Source organism: Platalea leucorodia (genome assembly GCF_965183815.1).
Source record: "Platalea leucorodia genome assembly, chromosome: 17".
In the NCBI taxonomy this organism is placed as follows: Eukaryota; Metazoa; Chordata; class Aves; order Pelecaniformes; family Threskiornithidae; genus Platalea; species Platalea leucorodia.
The window spans coordinates 1,253,523-1,267,914 of NC_138839.1; the positions used below are offsets into that span (position 1 = coordinate 1,253,523).

Consider the following 14,392-nt stretch of genomic DNA (forward strand, 5'->3'; position numbering starts at 1 on the left):
AAGGAGCGTCGGTGCTCGTGGCAGGTCTGCAGAGGCACGCTGCGGCACCCATCGGGTCTGCCAGGAGGACAGACAGCCCTTGCCGCGGTGTGACGGCAGCCGTTTGCACCTAGTACATGTCTGCATTGGCAGTGTGTCCGCCCGGCTGGTTTGGCCCAGACTGCCAGCTGAGCTGCAGCTGCGGCAACGATGGACATTGCCATCCTGTGACGGGGACGTGCAGCTGCGCACCTGGCTGGACGGGGTACAACTGCCAGAGAGGTATTGTACCCCTGTTTATTATCCATTGCTCCTAGAAGACACTGACCTGTGCAAAGCTATGCTGTCATTTGCTTCATTGTCATCTTCGTGCTGTGCCTCTGCCAGAAGAAGTCTCTCTCTGAAATCCTTTAGGTTTCTCTGCTCTGTCCCGCCAGTGCTGCCAGGTGCCGCTTGCCTTTCTGTAGTGGGCTTGTTTGCAGAGTGAATTCACCTCAAATATGTGCTAGCGTAGCACCCGCTCTCACTGTCCCACTGGGTTTTCTGAGGACCCACCCCCGTGTTTGTCCTTCTGCCCAAGTGAGCCGTTGTAGTCAAGGGAAATACCACCCCGAGGAGGAGGCAGCGCTGTGCCCGCGCCCTCGCTCACCGGAGAAGCTGAGCAAGCGGAGCCCACGCCGTTAAGGGTCCGTTCCCTCCTGTGTTTCAGCCTGCGATGCAGGTCGCTGGGGCCCCGACTGTGCTCACACCTGCAACTGCAGCAACAGCGATGGGAGCTGCAGCGCGGAGACGGGGCAGTGCGTCTGTGAAGCCGGCTACACGGGCAGCCGCTGCGAAAAGAGTGAGTGCTGCCAGCGGGCTGCCCTGCTCGCCTTAAGCCGAGCCAAATGCCATAGATTTGTTTTCCAGGGGAAAGGCGTCGGACAGGCAGTCCAGGAGGCTTCTGCCTTCTGCCTGTAAGGCAGCGGAGGAAGCCGTGGTGCAGATTTCTCCATCAGTGCTTCTTGGCCCAGTCACAGAAATGCAATCCCAATGCCCTGTCTGTGATGGGTCCAGTCCTGTCCTGAGGGTGGTTGGGTGACCTGGGTACACATCTGTAAGGGGTAGGGTAGAGCCCACTAGTCGTTATACAAACACAGCTGCCAGATACTGTTATTTCCATTCAGAGCCTGAGCTCCTGCCTTAGCATAGCTTCCTGGGGATGCCAGGAAAGGACAGGCTCCTCAGTCTCCTCTGCTTCTGCTTGCTAGAGTGCCCAGAAGGATGGTTTGGGCTGAGCTGTCGGCACCGCTGTCAGTGTGACAACGGGGCTGCCTGTGACCACGTCAGCGGGGCCTGTACTTGCAGCCCAGGCTGGCGAGGAACCTTCTGCGAGCTCGGTAAGTACCTCGGCCTGGGGACCCCGCGCTGTCAGCGCTCCCGTGGACCACTTGCCAAGGGCTCTGCGCTCCGTGTCCGCCTTTGCTGTCCCGTTACAGCAAAGAGAGTCTCTCGGGATGGTGATGGGGAAAACCTCATGTCCGCAAGCTGCTAAGTCTCTGATTTTAATTCTGAAAGGAAAAGGTCTAGGGGAAAAAAAAAAAGACTAACAAAATGTAAACAAGGAGTAAATGCGCAGCTGCCTCGGTCGCCCGTGTGTGTACCCACGTTGGGTCGTGGAGCGGTCTCTCCAAGGGGTCCCTGGGTGCAGACTTCTGGCTCCTGCACCAACCTGCTCGGTCACTTGGTGGACAGAAACCTTGTGCCATTGCTCGCCTGATGCACCACAGCTTTGTCCTGTACCTTGAGTGTCCGTAGTGCACAGGCATCCAGTATTCTGCTGCCCTGCCAGGGGGAGAGCCATTAACAGGGGGCTGCCACCCTGGTGCAGCATTATAGTGACAAAAAAGGCCACCAAGAGGCATCTCATCTCTGCTGGGAGATTTCCAGCCCTCTGTATAGGCATTTTGTCGGGATTTCTCTTTTGTTTTCCACAGCCTGTCCTGATGGATTTTATGGGCTGGAGTGCCGGGAAGCCTGCGACTGCCTGAACGGCGCCCGCTGTGACCCTGCAACGGGCCGGTGCCACTGCCTCCCCGGCTGGGACGGCCCCCGCTGCGGCCAGGGTGGGTGTTGCTGCAGCCAGGGTGGTATCACCGTGGCCAGGGTGGTGTCGCCGTGGCCAGGGTGGTGTCGCCGCGGCCAGGGTGGGTGTCGCCGCGGCCAGGGTGGTGTCACTGTGGCCAGGGTGGTGTCACCGCGGCCAGGGTGGTGTCGCCGCGGCCAAGGTGGTGTCGCCGTGTCCAGGGTGGTGTCGCCGCGGCCAGGGTCGGTGCCGCCATGGCCAAGGTGGTGTCGCTGCGGCCAGGGTGGGTGTCGCCGCGGCCAGGGTGGTGTCATCGTGGCCAGGGTGAGTATCGCTGTGGCCAGGGTGGGTGTCACCACGGCCAGGGTGGATGTCGCCGTGGCCAGGGTGGTGTCGCCGCGGCCTGGCGCCCACCCTCTGCGGCTGCGCTGGGCTGGAGCGAGGCAGGAGCAGCCTCCGCGAGGCACCCCAGAGCCCTCGCCGTCTCTTGCGCTGCTAGGGCGTAGAGCCCGGAGGTTTAGGTGTCTGTTCCCCACGTGTGATTTTCTCTGCGTGGAAGTTAATTCCGGTTTCAGAGAGGGACTGGGTGGGGGGGCTGACTGAGCACGTTGTTGTTGAATGTAATGAGGGCTTGGCCATCCAGCAAAACAGTTTCCAAATAGATAAAATGATGTAACATCGATGATAACAACAGTGTCCGTGTTTGGAAGTCAGCCACCTGTAGAATACAGCTGTTATTTCCCCATAGCACTGTAAAAACCAACTTACACAGCCGTCCAAAGCAGCCACGCACCAGCGTTGGTTCCTCTCCCAGACAAGTGCATTTGGGGGGTGTCAGTAGGATTCTGGCTGATGCAACTCGTACCTGCTGCCTAACAGTTTGCCTGCTTCTGCTCCCACGAAGCATGCCAGGAGAACAGGTACGGCGAGAACTGCAGCCAGACGTGCAACTGTTTCAATAACGCTACCTGCAACCACGTCAGCGGCCGATGTCTCTGTGCAGCCGGGTGGACGGGACCCACGTGCCAGCAAGGTAAGACGTCTTATGGTCGCTTCCTAATGCAGGCTGTCTGCTGCCTCTGCCAGCACACATGAAAAGTGCCGTTTCTCTGGCTGGGTCAGAGTTTTCAATGGAGCAGCAACTACAGAAAGCCGAGACAGTACTATAGCAAGGCAAGATTGCAAGTAAGATCGTAACTAGCTGTGCAGCGCTTCCCGATTCATTCACAAAAAGAGAGAAGCCAAGAGTTTGCCTTCTCCAAGAGCCCCAGAAATTGCAGGCTTGCGGTTTCGTAGCAGCACACAGAGTAAGGGCTTGATCATCCACTGCACTGAGCACTCAGACACCGTCAGCCATGCCTTTAGGCACAGCTCAGTGAAACTGTGCACGAGAACAATTATTCATGTGCTTAAATGGCTTTTTTTCTCTGCCAAGCACTGGCGCTGTCTGGGTCTAGGAGAGGAGGATGTTCTGCACTCGGGACCGAAGGCGTAGGTTACCAACTGAGCGGCTCTCCTGGCTGCTGAACTCACCCAACCTTTTTTCTTTTGCCACCACCAGAGCTAAGAAGGCTCTAAAGAGATCGGGCACCCAGTGCCCCGTGTCATCACTGCCTCTTACCTGAGCAGGCTGAAATACCAGGTGCCTTTGTGCGGGCAGCTAAGCAGCCTGAGGGTGTCCTTAGCTCCTCTCCCTGCCTCTCATTGCAAGCGATAATGGCTTAATTTTATATATCAGCCCATCCACCTATCGCTCCAGCAGGCTACCAGAGGCTTGGCGTTTGCCTTTGGACCTGTGTTCTGACTTGGATGTTTGGCCTGGTTCTCCCTCAGCGTGCCTGGCAGGTTTCTACGGGAGGAACTGCCGCCAGCGCTGCCTCTGCCAAAACGGTGGCACGTGTGACCCCGCCACAGGGCTCTGCGCTTGCCCCGAGGGGTGGACGGGGCTGGCCTGTGAGCTGGGTGAGTAACGGTGCGTCGCAGCGCTGGGAAACCGGCTCTGGCACAAACTTGTCCCGTTTTGGACTCGTTTTCCTCCGAAGGCTGGGGGTGACGTGCACGGCGCTGGTGGTGCGTGCCCACGACCAAGGGCGCGCGGTCCTTCCCCGCGCGCGTTCGGGGGGTGGGTGCCAGGGCGGCGTTTCACCGTGTGCCTCCTCCCAGAGTGTGCGCAGGGCCAGCACGGGGCAGACTGCCGGCAGCGCTGCGACTGCCGCCACGGGGGGCTCTGCGACCGCCAGAAGGGCCACTGCGTCTGCCAGCCTGGGTGGACGGGCGAGAAGTGCGAGAGCCGTAAGTGGGGCACGGGGGTCCTAACCATGGGTACCGCCTGCGGGTGCCGCGCAAGGGGGCTCTGGGGGCCAGGGGACAGCAAAGACGTAAAATTTGCATTTCAGCACTGCAGAGATCTCGTGGGTGCCGTGATTCTGGCTGTGTGCCTTGGTTTTGCCCACTGCTGTGCTTTCTGCTTTCCTTTGAGGGCTGTCCTAAAAGCGATGGTGCCAGCGGGAGAGGGCTGGGGTGTCCGAAGGCTCAGGTCCCCAGGCATCAGTGCAAAGCCGCAGGCTCCAAGCAGGGATGAAGGCAGGGCAGCAGTCGTCCCCCCCATCACTTGCATGGTGAAAGCCAAAAAGCCAAGCAAAGATCTTCCTCTGTCCCATTTATTTTAAGAGTAACAAAAGATCATCTCCTTTCCATTCTTTCTGCTACGCTTGCCTATATTATACTGACCCTAAATGCCTGGCTTCAGTCCTAAGCCCCAGCAAATAATCACAGCTGTCATTCGGCAGGCTCCTGTGTTCACCTTATCTTTAACTGTAACACATACCCCGGCAATCCCTGTGCTATGAGCAAGTGTTGAAAAGGCTATTGGCCTTAATAAGAGCAGCAACAGGGACTTCATCGAATATTGGCACGCCAAGAAGAGATCCACAAGCTTCTTACCTTTCAGGGGTCATGACACCTCAGCCTGGCATATTACGGTGTAAAAGGCATGTCTTAGCCCAATGCCATCACTTGTCAGCTGAAATCTGGCATAAAGGAGCTGCCCACTGCAGCTATGTCTGCCGTCAGCCACATCAAACTGCTCTCGGGGTTCCTGCCTGGGAATGTCGCCGTTTGCAGCGGCTGTAAGCGGTTTGGCTGGCCGCCAAGACTTGGCCACGGAGCGGAACCTACGGCTCACCTCGCGGCCGAGGGCGAGCCACAGGATTCTGCGTCCTCGGGCACGTCGTCCCCTCCTAGCGTCGTGGCACGCGCTTCCAAAACCCCACACCTCGGACCCGCCAGCAGCGAGTCCCCGTCACCGGGCAGCCTTAAGCTGCCGGGGTGGAGATCAGGAAGGATGGGCGTTCGGAGGCTTTGGCTTGCAGGTGCCCCTGTGGTTCTGGCCATCATACCCTGGGGACTGCTCCTGCCTCACCCTGCCCACAGTTGCTTGCACTGAGCTCACCCGCAGGTTCACTTTTATAATTTCTTTTGATATAAATTAATTAAAAAACCCACCCACAAATGCAGAAATTATAAGATTATTTTTTTTTTAAAAAGCTAGAATCCTCTCCTTGGCTTCCCACGGCGCTCTGTTTCAAACTGCGTGTATGTGCCAGTATCTGCCCAGCTGTGCACAGCGCAGCCACGCTCTCACCACAGCTGCGTGTACAAACTTGGTCCTCGTGTGGACAAGCAACCTGTTTGGACAGTTGTACAGGGACTTACTGATTTTTTTGCATTCATTCATGAGGCAGAATTGAAAATTAGGTTCACAGATTTTGTGCCTGCAGTGCTATCTTCTGCATAATCCTGATACAGCACGCATTTTGTTTTGCAGCTGCTTTAGAAACCAGGTGCTTCTATGACAACAGAAGCAGCAAAACTAAACGATTAAAATGTACTGTGCTGGTGCCCAGCTCTCATTAAACGGTGCCAGGAATAACACTTCCGAGAACATGTGGCACGGTTAAAGAGAGACTTTCACAGCGACTTCGGTGCCGGCCCGCGGTGCACTTCATGCTCGCGTACCCTGAGCAGGTTTGACCGGCGACGTGGCTGAGACGCTCGTGCTCCCGCGCGCAGGGGCAGCGGGCGTGCGTTCAGGTCTGGGCCGGGCGGTGATTTCCCACGCCATACGTGCCGTGGGGCGAGAGAGGGAGTGCAGCCCCCGCGCTGGCAGGCTGGTGCTGCCCATGCCACCGAACCAAAGGCAAGAGGGGCCGTTAGCCCAGCCGCACCGCTTGCCGGAGGGAGAATACCTTTGCAGCTGGCAGATGTCACCGCACTTGTCACAGCACCGCTTTGGCTTGGCAGGAATGAAAGGGACATAAATAAAGTGAAGTACGTGCCTACAGAAACTGCAGTGAAAAAAGAGCCATGTTACCTTTTTTGTGTAATTTGTCTCCTCTCCCGTGTTTGCATCTCTGAAGCTTGTCCAGAGGGGCTGTTCGGGGCACGCTGCGAAGAGCACTGCGACTGTGGGGACGACGTGTCGTGCCATCACGTTACCGGCGCTTGCGATTGCCCCCGTGGCTGGAGGGGCCGGCGCTGTGAGAAAGGTGAGCCAGCATCCCTTCGGCGGCACTGCCCCCGCCGGGTCCGTCCCTGGCTCAGGGGAAACCAAGGCTCCTTCCAAAGTCTGGGAAGAGGAGAAATTTTGTTTTTAATGAGTTACAAATTGTGGCAAAACGTTTTGAGCTGACAGTATGCCCTGAAAGAGGCATTTGGGTTGCTGCAAAAACGCTGCCTAGCTGGCTGCTGCGGCGGGGCTCTGGCTCAGCACCGCATGCGGCAGCCAGGTGCTGAGGGCAAGAGCTGGCCCTTGGTCTCCAGTGCCTTGCGGGCATTAACAATAACTTGAAATCCAGTCGGGAGACTTACATCTCCTGGCTTGTTTTCCCACAGCCTGCCTGCCGGGCTCATTCGGGAAGAACTGTGCCAGCCGCTGCGCCTGTCCCCTGGGAGTGCCTTGCGATCACATCACCGGCCGCTGCGGCTGCCCGCCGGGCTTTACAGGCTCTGGATGTGAAAAACGTACGAAGATGGAGTAATCCTCTTACCGTTCTGCTGACAGGCTCTGGGAACATGACGGGTCAAGCAATTGCTACATAAAATAGAAGGGGATCAACAACAAAAAAAAAAAAACCAAGAAAAAAAACCCAACAGCGAGCTGTGCCAAGGAGCAGCTCACGTTTTGGCAGCTGGGTGCATGCCCGCAGAATGTTAGCAAAGCACAGGGAGCCAAGTGGGAAATCAGAGCTATGTATTTATCCAGAGGATTAGCAATAAATCAGTATTCAAATGAGCTCCTGTGGGTAGGAGCAAGTCTGGAAGGGCCAGAGGCATGCGAGCACATTCCTTACCCGGGGGAGAGGGGTGCATTTGTGATGCCTGTGTGTGTGGGGATGGAAGCTTGCGGGAGTACGAGGGTAGGTAGGGCTAGCATTGCTAAAGGCATCTAACGCCTTTAAGTACTCAGTTTTCTTTTCAATCCACATCTTTCCTGGAGTCAAGGAACCATTTGCGTGCGGCTCCTTTTGCTTTTTGGGTGGCAGAGAACTTTCACTGTCATAAAAGGCTTCCTGAATCCTGCCTTAAAATAAAAAGGCAAAAAAAGTCTTGCACAGAGGGGTGGGATAGCTCCCGCTAAGCGAATCTGCGTCACCTTGGTGCCCTCTCTACTGACAGCCTGCCTGCCGGGGACCTTCGGCGAGGGCTGTGGTCAGATCTGCCAGTGTGCCGGAGCCACCCAGGAGTGCCACCCGGTCACCGGGGCGTGCGTCTGCGCCCCCGGCTTCCACGGCCCGGCCTGCCAGCTGGGTGAGTCCGCGCTCGGTTCCCCTTCTCCTTCACGGACCTTTGAAGGTTGCTGCCCAAGGCTGCGTCTCGCCCTGAAAGCGCGGTGCCGGTGCCGGGAGCGCCAGCAGTGTCGGTGCAGAGCCATCGCGCCCCGGCGCGGGGCACGGCGCTGGGCTGACCGCCGGCAAAGCCTCAGCTCAGGGAGCAGCCAGCTCGCTGGAGCGGCCTCAAAACACAGGTTCTGGCGGGTTGTCTTGCCTGTTTCTTGCCGTTGGTCGCCTTTGTCCTCACTGGCCTGGCCAAGGCCTGTTTTGTTCTGTTCTTAACCGTTGTGCAGCGCTCACAGCTCGGGAGCTGAGCCTGTCCAGGCAAGTGTTTTCTTGCTCCCTTGTCCAAGCCTGGCCCTGCCCGAGAGGCTCTGACCGCTGTGCTGTCTCTCGCTGGCTGATTTGCAAGTAGGAGGTCATGTAAAAAACCATCATTCTCACGTGCAGTCAGGCTGGTTTTTTGCCATTTTTCTTTTTAATTGTGGGATATTTACCAGCTATATCTTCAGCAGAGAGGTTCTGAACAGTCCAAAGCTCCTTGGCGCCATTGCTCGTTTCCATGCAATTACTTAAAAGTGCTTTCTGGGGTTTTCTTTGGCTCCTGCTGAACAGCCGGCACCTCGGAGAAGCTGTTGCCTTCCTGCACTTCAGCGTGTGCCGCCGGGAGGGCAGAGGCACCTGAGCATGGCTTGCAGGAGCTTGTGTTGTCTGTGCTGCATGGCTCACATCGGACACAGTCAGCTCATGCCCAGGGACGCGTGTGGGCGACTCGCACGCCGTCGGCACGTTGCTGTAGCTGGTTGACTCGTAAGTGCTTTGGAGCAGCTCTGTGCTACAAAGCAGATCAGAAACCCACCGACTGTGCCAGCCTGGCACAGACCCGCTTCCAGCAGAGCTGTCTGCTTCCTCTCTGATGAAATGGCCGTATGAATCCACGTGGTGGATTTTTCCAGAAGGTTTGGACCTTGTTCTCGTCTTTTTAGGCACTGAGGCCATTGTTTCTTTTTTTTCCGCAGAGTGCTCCCCTGGGTGGTACGGCCGTAACTGCGAAAGGCCATGCAAGTGCAAGAACGGGGGCCTGTGTGACATTACCACGGGGATGTGCCACTGCCCGGCTGGCTACATCGGTGCCGACTGCAGCATCGGTGAGTGCCGGGTCAGCCGGGGGGACAGGAGCTCGCGGGCGTTTCCTCAGCAGGAGGGGAATGGTGGTAGGTGCAAATCCTGCCCACGGCCGGGTTGCTGACCCTGCGGGAGGAGAGAAGCGTCACAGTGGCTGACTCCTGCACTGGCCCATCAGCAGAAAGAGAGCTCCTTGTCTCGCTTTACAACCTGTGCTGTCAGCAATGCCCTCCCCGCTTCAGTGCGGGGGCTGGTGTGCATAGTGCCAGCCTTACTGGGGGAACGCGGTTGCAGCTGATCTCGTTTGCTGTCTGTCTTAACCATGGAAAAAATGTCTTGCTCCATTTGTTTTACACCAAAATGATTTCTCCACTAGGAAAGGCCTGACACATCAGCCTTTGCATCATGCCATCACTGTATTGCTGTCTCTCCGCTAAAAATGCTTCGCTCCTCCAGCAGAAGGAAACTAAAAGCTCTTTCCCTGGTCTGCCAGTCCCACTGTGCACTAGCGACAGGGCTGCAAGCTCCTCCTGCCTCCCCTTGTGCCCATTGCTTTGCTCGCGTGCCATTGCGAAGTCCGTCCTTTCTAGCCTACAGACGTAGCCAGCTGTGCTTTGGCCTGGCCAAGGCAGCTCAAGGTCTTCCTCCCGCCAGGCTGTCCTGCTGGTCGCTACGGCACAGACTGTGCACGGGTGTGCCCCTGCGGGGACGGCGCTACCTGTCACCCCGTCACCGGAGACTGCGTTTGCCCACCTGGAAGAGCTGGTCCCACCTGTGAGCAAGGTAAACATCAGCTGCAGGGTGGTGCATCAGGACAAGCAGGCATTTCAGGCAGCGGGTCGGAAAAGGTCCTGAGCAGGAGCCGATTGTCTTGCCCCGAGACCTCTGCCTGTGCTTGGGTGCTCCTGCCCAAATCGCACTGTGGTCTGCGTGCCCGCTGCCACCACCTCTTCTCGTCCCGCAGGCTGTGAGAAGCACCGGTACGGGGTGGGCTGCCAGCAGACCTGCTCCTGCCGCAACGGGGGGCTGTGTGATGCAGCCGACGGCTCCTGTTCATGTGCGCTCGGGTGGATGGGGAAATCCTGCGAATTAGGTAAACCTGACTTGGATGCATCGTCCTGCACTGGCTCAGTAACTGTGGAGCTCTCTCTCTTTCATACTGGGTCCAGTTTCTGTTATCCCCACCTGTGCCTGTTCTGCCTTATCACATCACGGCCCTCTGAAGTGCAGGAGCGGGGCCGGGGCCGGCTCTCTGGCCGCTGAGCAGCTCTGCCGCTGCATCTTCCCTGCAGAATGCCCGCCGGGAAGGTACGGTGCCAACTGCCAGCTCCACTGCGCCTGCCTGCACAATGCCACCTGCGACCCGGGGACGGGAACCTGCCGCTGCTCCACGGGCCACTATGGGCCCCTGTGCGAACACAGTGAGTTGTGGCAGTGGAAACACCTTCGGCTTTGTGAGGGGGGTTTCTAAAGCTCAGCCAGAGAGCAGGCCCATAGGACAACGGCGTGACCCGCTGCAGTCGCACACGTGGCTGCGTGCACTGATGGGCTCTTCCTTTCTTACTGGTGTTCACAGTGAACCCTTCCAGGTAGCAGAAGCAGTCGCAGAGAAGGCAATTTCTGTTCTCTGCGTGAGACCACTGGGCACAGAGGTGCCCTTCCAAGGCAGCTGGGCATGCCTGTCACCGCTGCGCAGCTTACTGTTGGGCAGCAGAGCAAACACGTCGGAGCTGAAACGCTGTGCTCTGCACCCAAGACTCGCTGTGGGAAGCTGGTAGCCCTGCCCCGGGCCACCGAGACCAACTGCATGCATTTGGGCGCTTCTCAGAGAGAAAGGCTCGCTGCTTCTCTCTGGTGGGCTGACGGAGGCTTTGCTGCAGAGCCTGTCTGCAGCTGAGCCCATCCGTGTGCTTTTACGAGCTCTCCACCCGGCTCCATCCCAGGTTGTCCCCCGGGCTTCCATGGAGCTGGCTGCCGGGAGCGCTGCGACTGTGAGCACGGAGCAGGCTGTGACCCAGCCACCGGTCGCTGCCAGTGTCCTGCCGGGCTCCGCGGCGAGCGCTGTCAGACAGGTACCCCGTCCTCCTCCCGCTTCCCTAGAAGCAGGTGGGAGAGCGTGTGCCGTATCTCACCTCTCAAAACAGGCTGCGAGGAAGGAACGTACGGCGAGGGATGCCAGCAGCTCTGCGACTGCGTCGGCAATGCGCCCTGCGACCCAGCCACGGGGCGCTGCCTGTGTCCCCCAGGGAAAACCGGCCTCAAGTGCGGTTCAGGTGAGTTGAGCCATGGCTTGGGAAGGTGAGAAAGGGGACCTTGCAAGAGGGGCATTGACTCAGAAGCTCAGTCCTAAAGTGGATGCAAAACCCCTCTTGTTGGAGCTGAATTCTCATGGAAGGGGGCTTTCTTTTCTGTGTGTTCCCTCGAAGAGTAAGAGGGCATCTGAACAGTGGTAGTCACCTCTCCAGCCTCTGTTTGTGGTCAGATCGGAAAGCAAATGCTCCCCCAGCCTCCAGTGCCCTTGTATTCAGATTGCCAGAGTCAGAAGGCTGAGGATCAAATGCAGAAGGAAGAGCTTGTTGGCCTTGGGGTGTTCTGATGTCCTCACCAGAGCTCGGGAGCAGGCTGGGAGCGGGGGGAAGGAAAAAGCTCCCTGCCTTACCTTGCACTCAGCCTCCACTGCAAGCTCTGCCTGTTGCACAGCGGGAAACGTCTGAGCGGTTCTGCTCAGCCGCAGAAGCAGGCTGACTGCGGCCGTCTCAGCGCCGCTCTGCCCCCTCACAGACTGCCGGCCGAGCAGGTACGGCCCGGACTGCAGCCTGGCCTGCCAGTGCGCGCCCAGCAGCTCCTACTGCAACGCTCAGAACGGCCAGTGCCTCTGCCTGAACGGGTACATGGGACCGACGTGCCGGGAAGGTAACGTATAGGCGCAGTGCCACAGTGAGTACCGCTGGATACACACGGTGGGGGAAGCTAATGCAAACGCAACTGCTGCGGGGGGATGCTGTGGTACCAGTGCTGGGGTCGTGGCTCGTGCCCTGGCGGGCTGGTTTTGGTAGCAGTGCTATCAACTAAACCCAGTAATGTGGTGTAGCACCTGCCTCTTCCCAAGGCACTGTCACCCCAGCCACGAGGGAGGTTTTATGAAAACTGCGTGCTGACAGTGCTGTGAAAAGAAAGCTGTTCAGCAGTCTAACCCCAAATGCGCCCGTGGTAAAGCCACGACACAAAGCCCACGCTTTTCTGGGCACACTGGAACAAAATGATCCTGTGCACCGACCACGGTGGAAAGAACACATACCTTATTTCTGCCCAAGCCATGGTTGAACTTGTTGGCTCAGCGTGACTCCCCCGCGGGTGCTGCGCAGCGGCGCTGCAGGGACGGGTGGCAGGACGCTCTGGCTTGCTTTGCAGGTGGTACGCCTCGTCCGCCGTCGGCCGAGCACTCCTCCTTGGTCCCAGGTCAGTAACAGACCCCGACAAGTGGCCTGTTGCACACCACGGCTGCAGGCACCAACCTAAAAATGCTGCGCCGATGTGAAGCCACAGAGCCAGGCTGGGGGCGCAGACGGGGGCCGTGCTCCCAGCTCGTGCCTTCCCGGCGGGGAGCGGGGCGGGGGCTGCTGCCCCCAGGCAGAGCAGCAGCGCGGGTGGGTCAGCCCTGCGGCTGCTCCCCGGGCTGGCCATGGCCGACACGGCGCACACGGCGAGGGCTGACCTGTCCCGGCTTCCCTTCCAGCTGTGCAGCCCCCGGCGCCCACCGGGTCACCTCCGCCCCGGGGGGGGCTCCGGCCGGGCAAGCACTAGGTCCTGCAGCTGCCGGGAGCGCTCCCTCGGTGTGACCAAGCAGCCACCTGAAGAAGCCAACGACCTATTTAACAAACTTGTTTACAAGCCACATGAGCGGTTATCATTGCCTGACAGACTGCGCTGCTGCTTTTGGAGCTGTCTGAGTGAGGCTGAAGTGCCGAGCGTAACCGGTTCACCACGGCGGCACGGGCTGGCCTCCGGGCACGCCACGAGAGCACACACACCGACACCAGCGCACGCCCTTGGCCAGACACCAGAAGGAACTGGTCAGCGGACAGCGGACTTTGATAGCTCATGGCAAATTGCTGGCCTTCATCTTTTGGGTGCTGGGCTTGGGGAGGGGGCTGAAATTATGGTCCAAAATAGGTATTTATGCAACAATATTTATGGGAAGCTGTACAACAGTGTTGTCAGAACTGATGGCTGAATGTGCCCAGCTCTCCTGAGATCATGCCTCTTGTAGATGTACCACCTCACTTGGATTTTTTTTTTTTTTTTTTAAATTTGAATTTGCAATGGTATTTTACTGTAAATTATCCTTTGCCATGGGGGCAAGACGCTGGGTTCTAGCGCTTACCACACCACCTCTGCAGAGCCAGCGCCCATGGCCCGACCCTCTCTGTCAGCACGAGTCGAGTGCTCCCGGTTTACACCTCCAGCGACAGGCAGCAGCTCCCTCACCGACAGCACAGCCTGCTCTCGGCAAGCTTTGCCAGGGTCAGGAGCTGGATTTTCAGACCAGGAGTACGTCAGCCCACTTGACTGCCCGTGTTGTTTGCTCCACCAAAAAGCAAGCCTAAATTAGGTGTAATAATCAGCGATACTGTGTGGAGAGCCACAAAGCTCTCGCATGGTCTGGTAAATGCAAATCCCTGTTTCAGTGTTCCCGCCCCAGCCCTGGACTCTGCATCGTTTTTTCCATCCCAGCTGAACCCAGGAGCTGGGAAGGGGCTGGAGGCAGGAGGAACAGCCGGGAAGCTGCACAGCTGCAGTCGGCTCCGGGCTCAGCAGCGAGCACGGAGCCACGGCAAAGCCTCGGCTGCCACCTGCAGCAACAGGGAACGCCATCGCCCCAGCAAGGGCCAGGGCTCCCGGACCGACAGCCCTCCTGAGCCAGGCCCCTTCACCCCTTTGCACAAAGCTCTTGGGTAAGTGGAGCCCGAGAGCCGACAACGTCAAAAGAACCCAGTCTCTACGAAGGAGATGGGACGTTCCCGTCCCAGCACATCTGCCTCTGCTGCTGCTGCAGTACAGCCCTGCCCAGGCGCTTGGCCTTTAAATTATTCCCACAGGGGCCAACTGAAAATAATAAAAAAGAATTGTTTCTTTTCCTGATGGAATTTATTTTAATCTGTATATAACTTGTAATTTTTTGCTAATTCTTTTCTTATTTTATTTCTTCCTTAACAGTATTTTTTGCATTAGATATCATTATTGTGAAGAAATAATGTTAATATAAGTATGTAGTGAAGGACCAAACTTGTGTAATTAAGGTTGTATGTTGTATGATTGATAACCAGGGAGTAGGAAGAGTTTGTCCGTGTGCCAAATGACCCTGATCAATCCTGCTAGCCTTGCTGCCGAT

At 57.7% G+C, this 14,392-nt stretch overlaps 1 protein-coding gene across 1 annotated transcript in view; it reads left to right on the forward strand.

Moving 5' to 3' along the window:
- MEGF6 (multiple EGF like domains 6) overlaps positions 1-13,448 on the forward strand; it is a 107,663-nt gene extending 94,215 nt beyond the window's left edge. Inside the window, exons 21-39 of the mRNA XM_082328888.1 lie at positions 133-261; positions 689-820; positions 1,230-1,358; positions 1,956-2,084; positions 2,949-3,077; positions 3,878-4,006; positions 4,208-4,336; positions 6,463-6,591; positions 6,938-7,066; positions 7,721-7,852; positions 8,895-9,023; positions 9,655-9,783; positions 9,965-10,093; positions 10,293-10,421; positions 10,944-11,072; positions 11,145-11,273; positions 11,782-11,913; positions 12,412-12,459; positions 12,737-13,448. Of these exons, the coding sequence (XP_082185014.1) occupies positions 133-261; positions 689-820; positions 1,230-1,358; positions 1,956-2,084; positions 2,949-3,077; positions 3,878-4,006; positions 4,208-4,336; positions 6,463-6,591; positions 6,938-7,066; positions 7,721-7,852; positions 8,895-9,023; positions 9,655-9,783; positions 9,965-10,093; positions 10,293-10,421; positions 10,944-11,072; positions 11,145-11,273; positions 11,782-11,913; positions 12,412-12,459; positions 12,737-12,804 (2,318 nt within the window). The 3' untranslated portion in view covers positions 12,805-13,448. The remainder of the gene's footprint in view (positions 1-132; positions 262-688; positions 821-1,229; positions 1,359-1,955; positions 2,085-2,948; positions 3,078-3,877; positions 4,007-4,207; positions 4,337-6,462; positions 6,592-6,937; positions 7,067-7,720; positions 7,853-8,894; positions 9,024-9,654; positions 9,784-9,964; positions 10,094-10,292; positions 10,422-10,943; positions 11,073-11,144; positions 11,274-11,781; positions 11,914-12,411; positions 12,460-12,736) is intronic.
- The last annotated feature ends 944 nt before the right edge of the window (positions 13,449-14,392 follow it).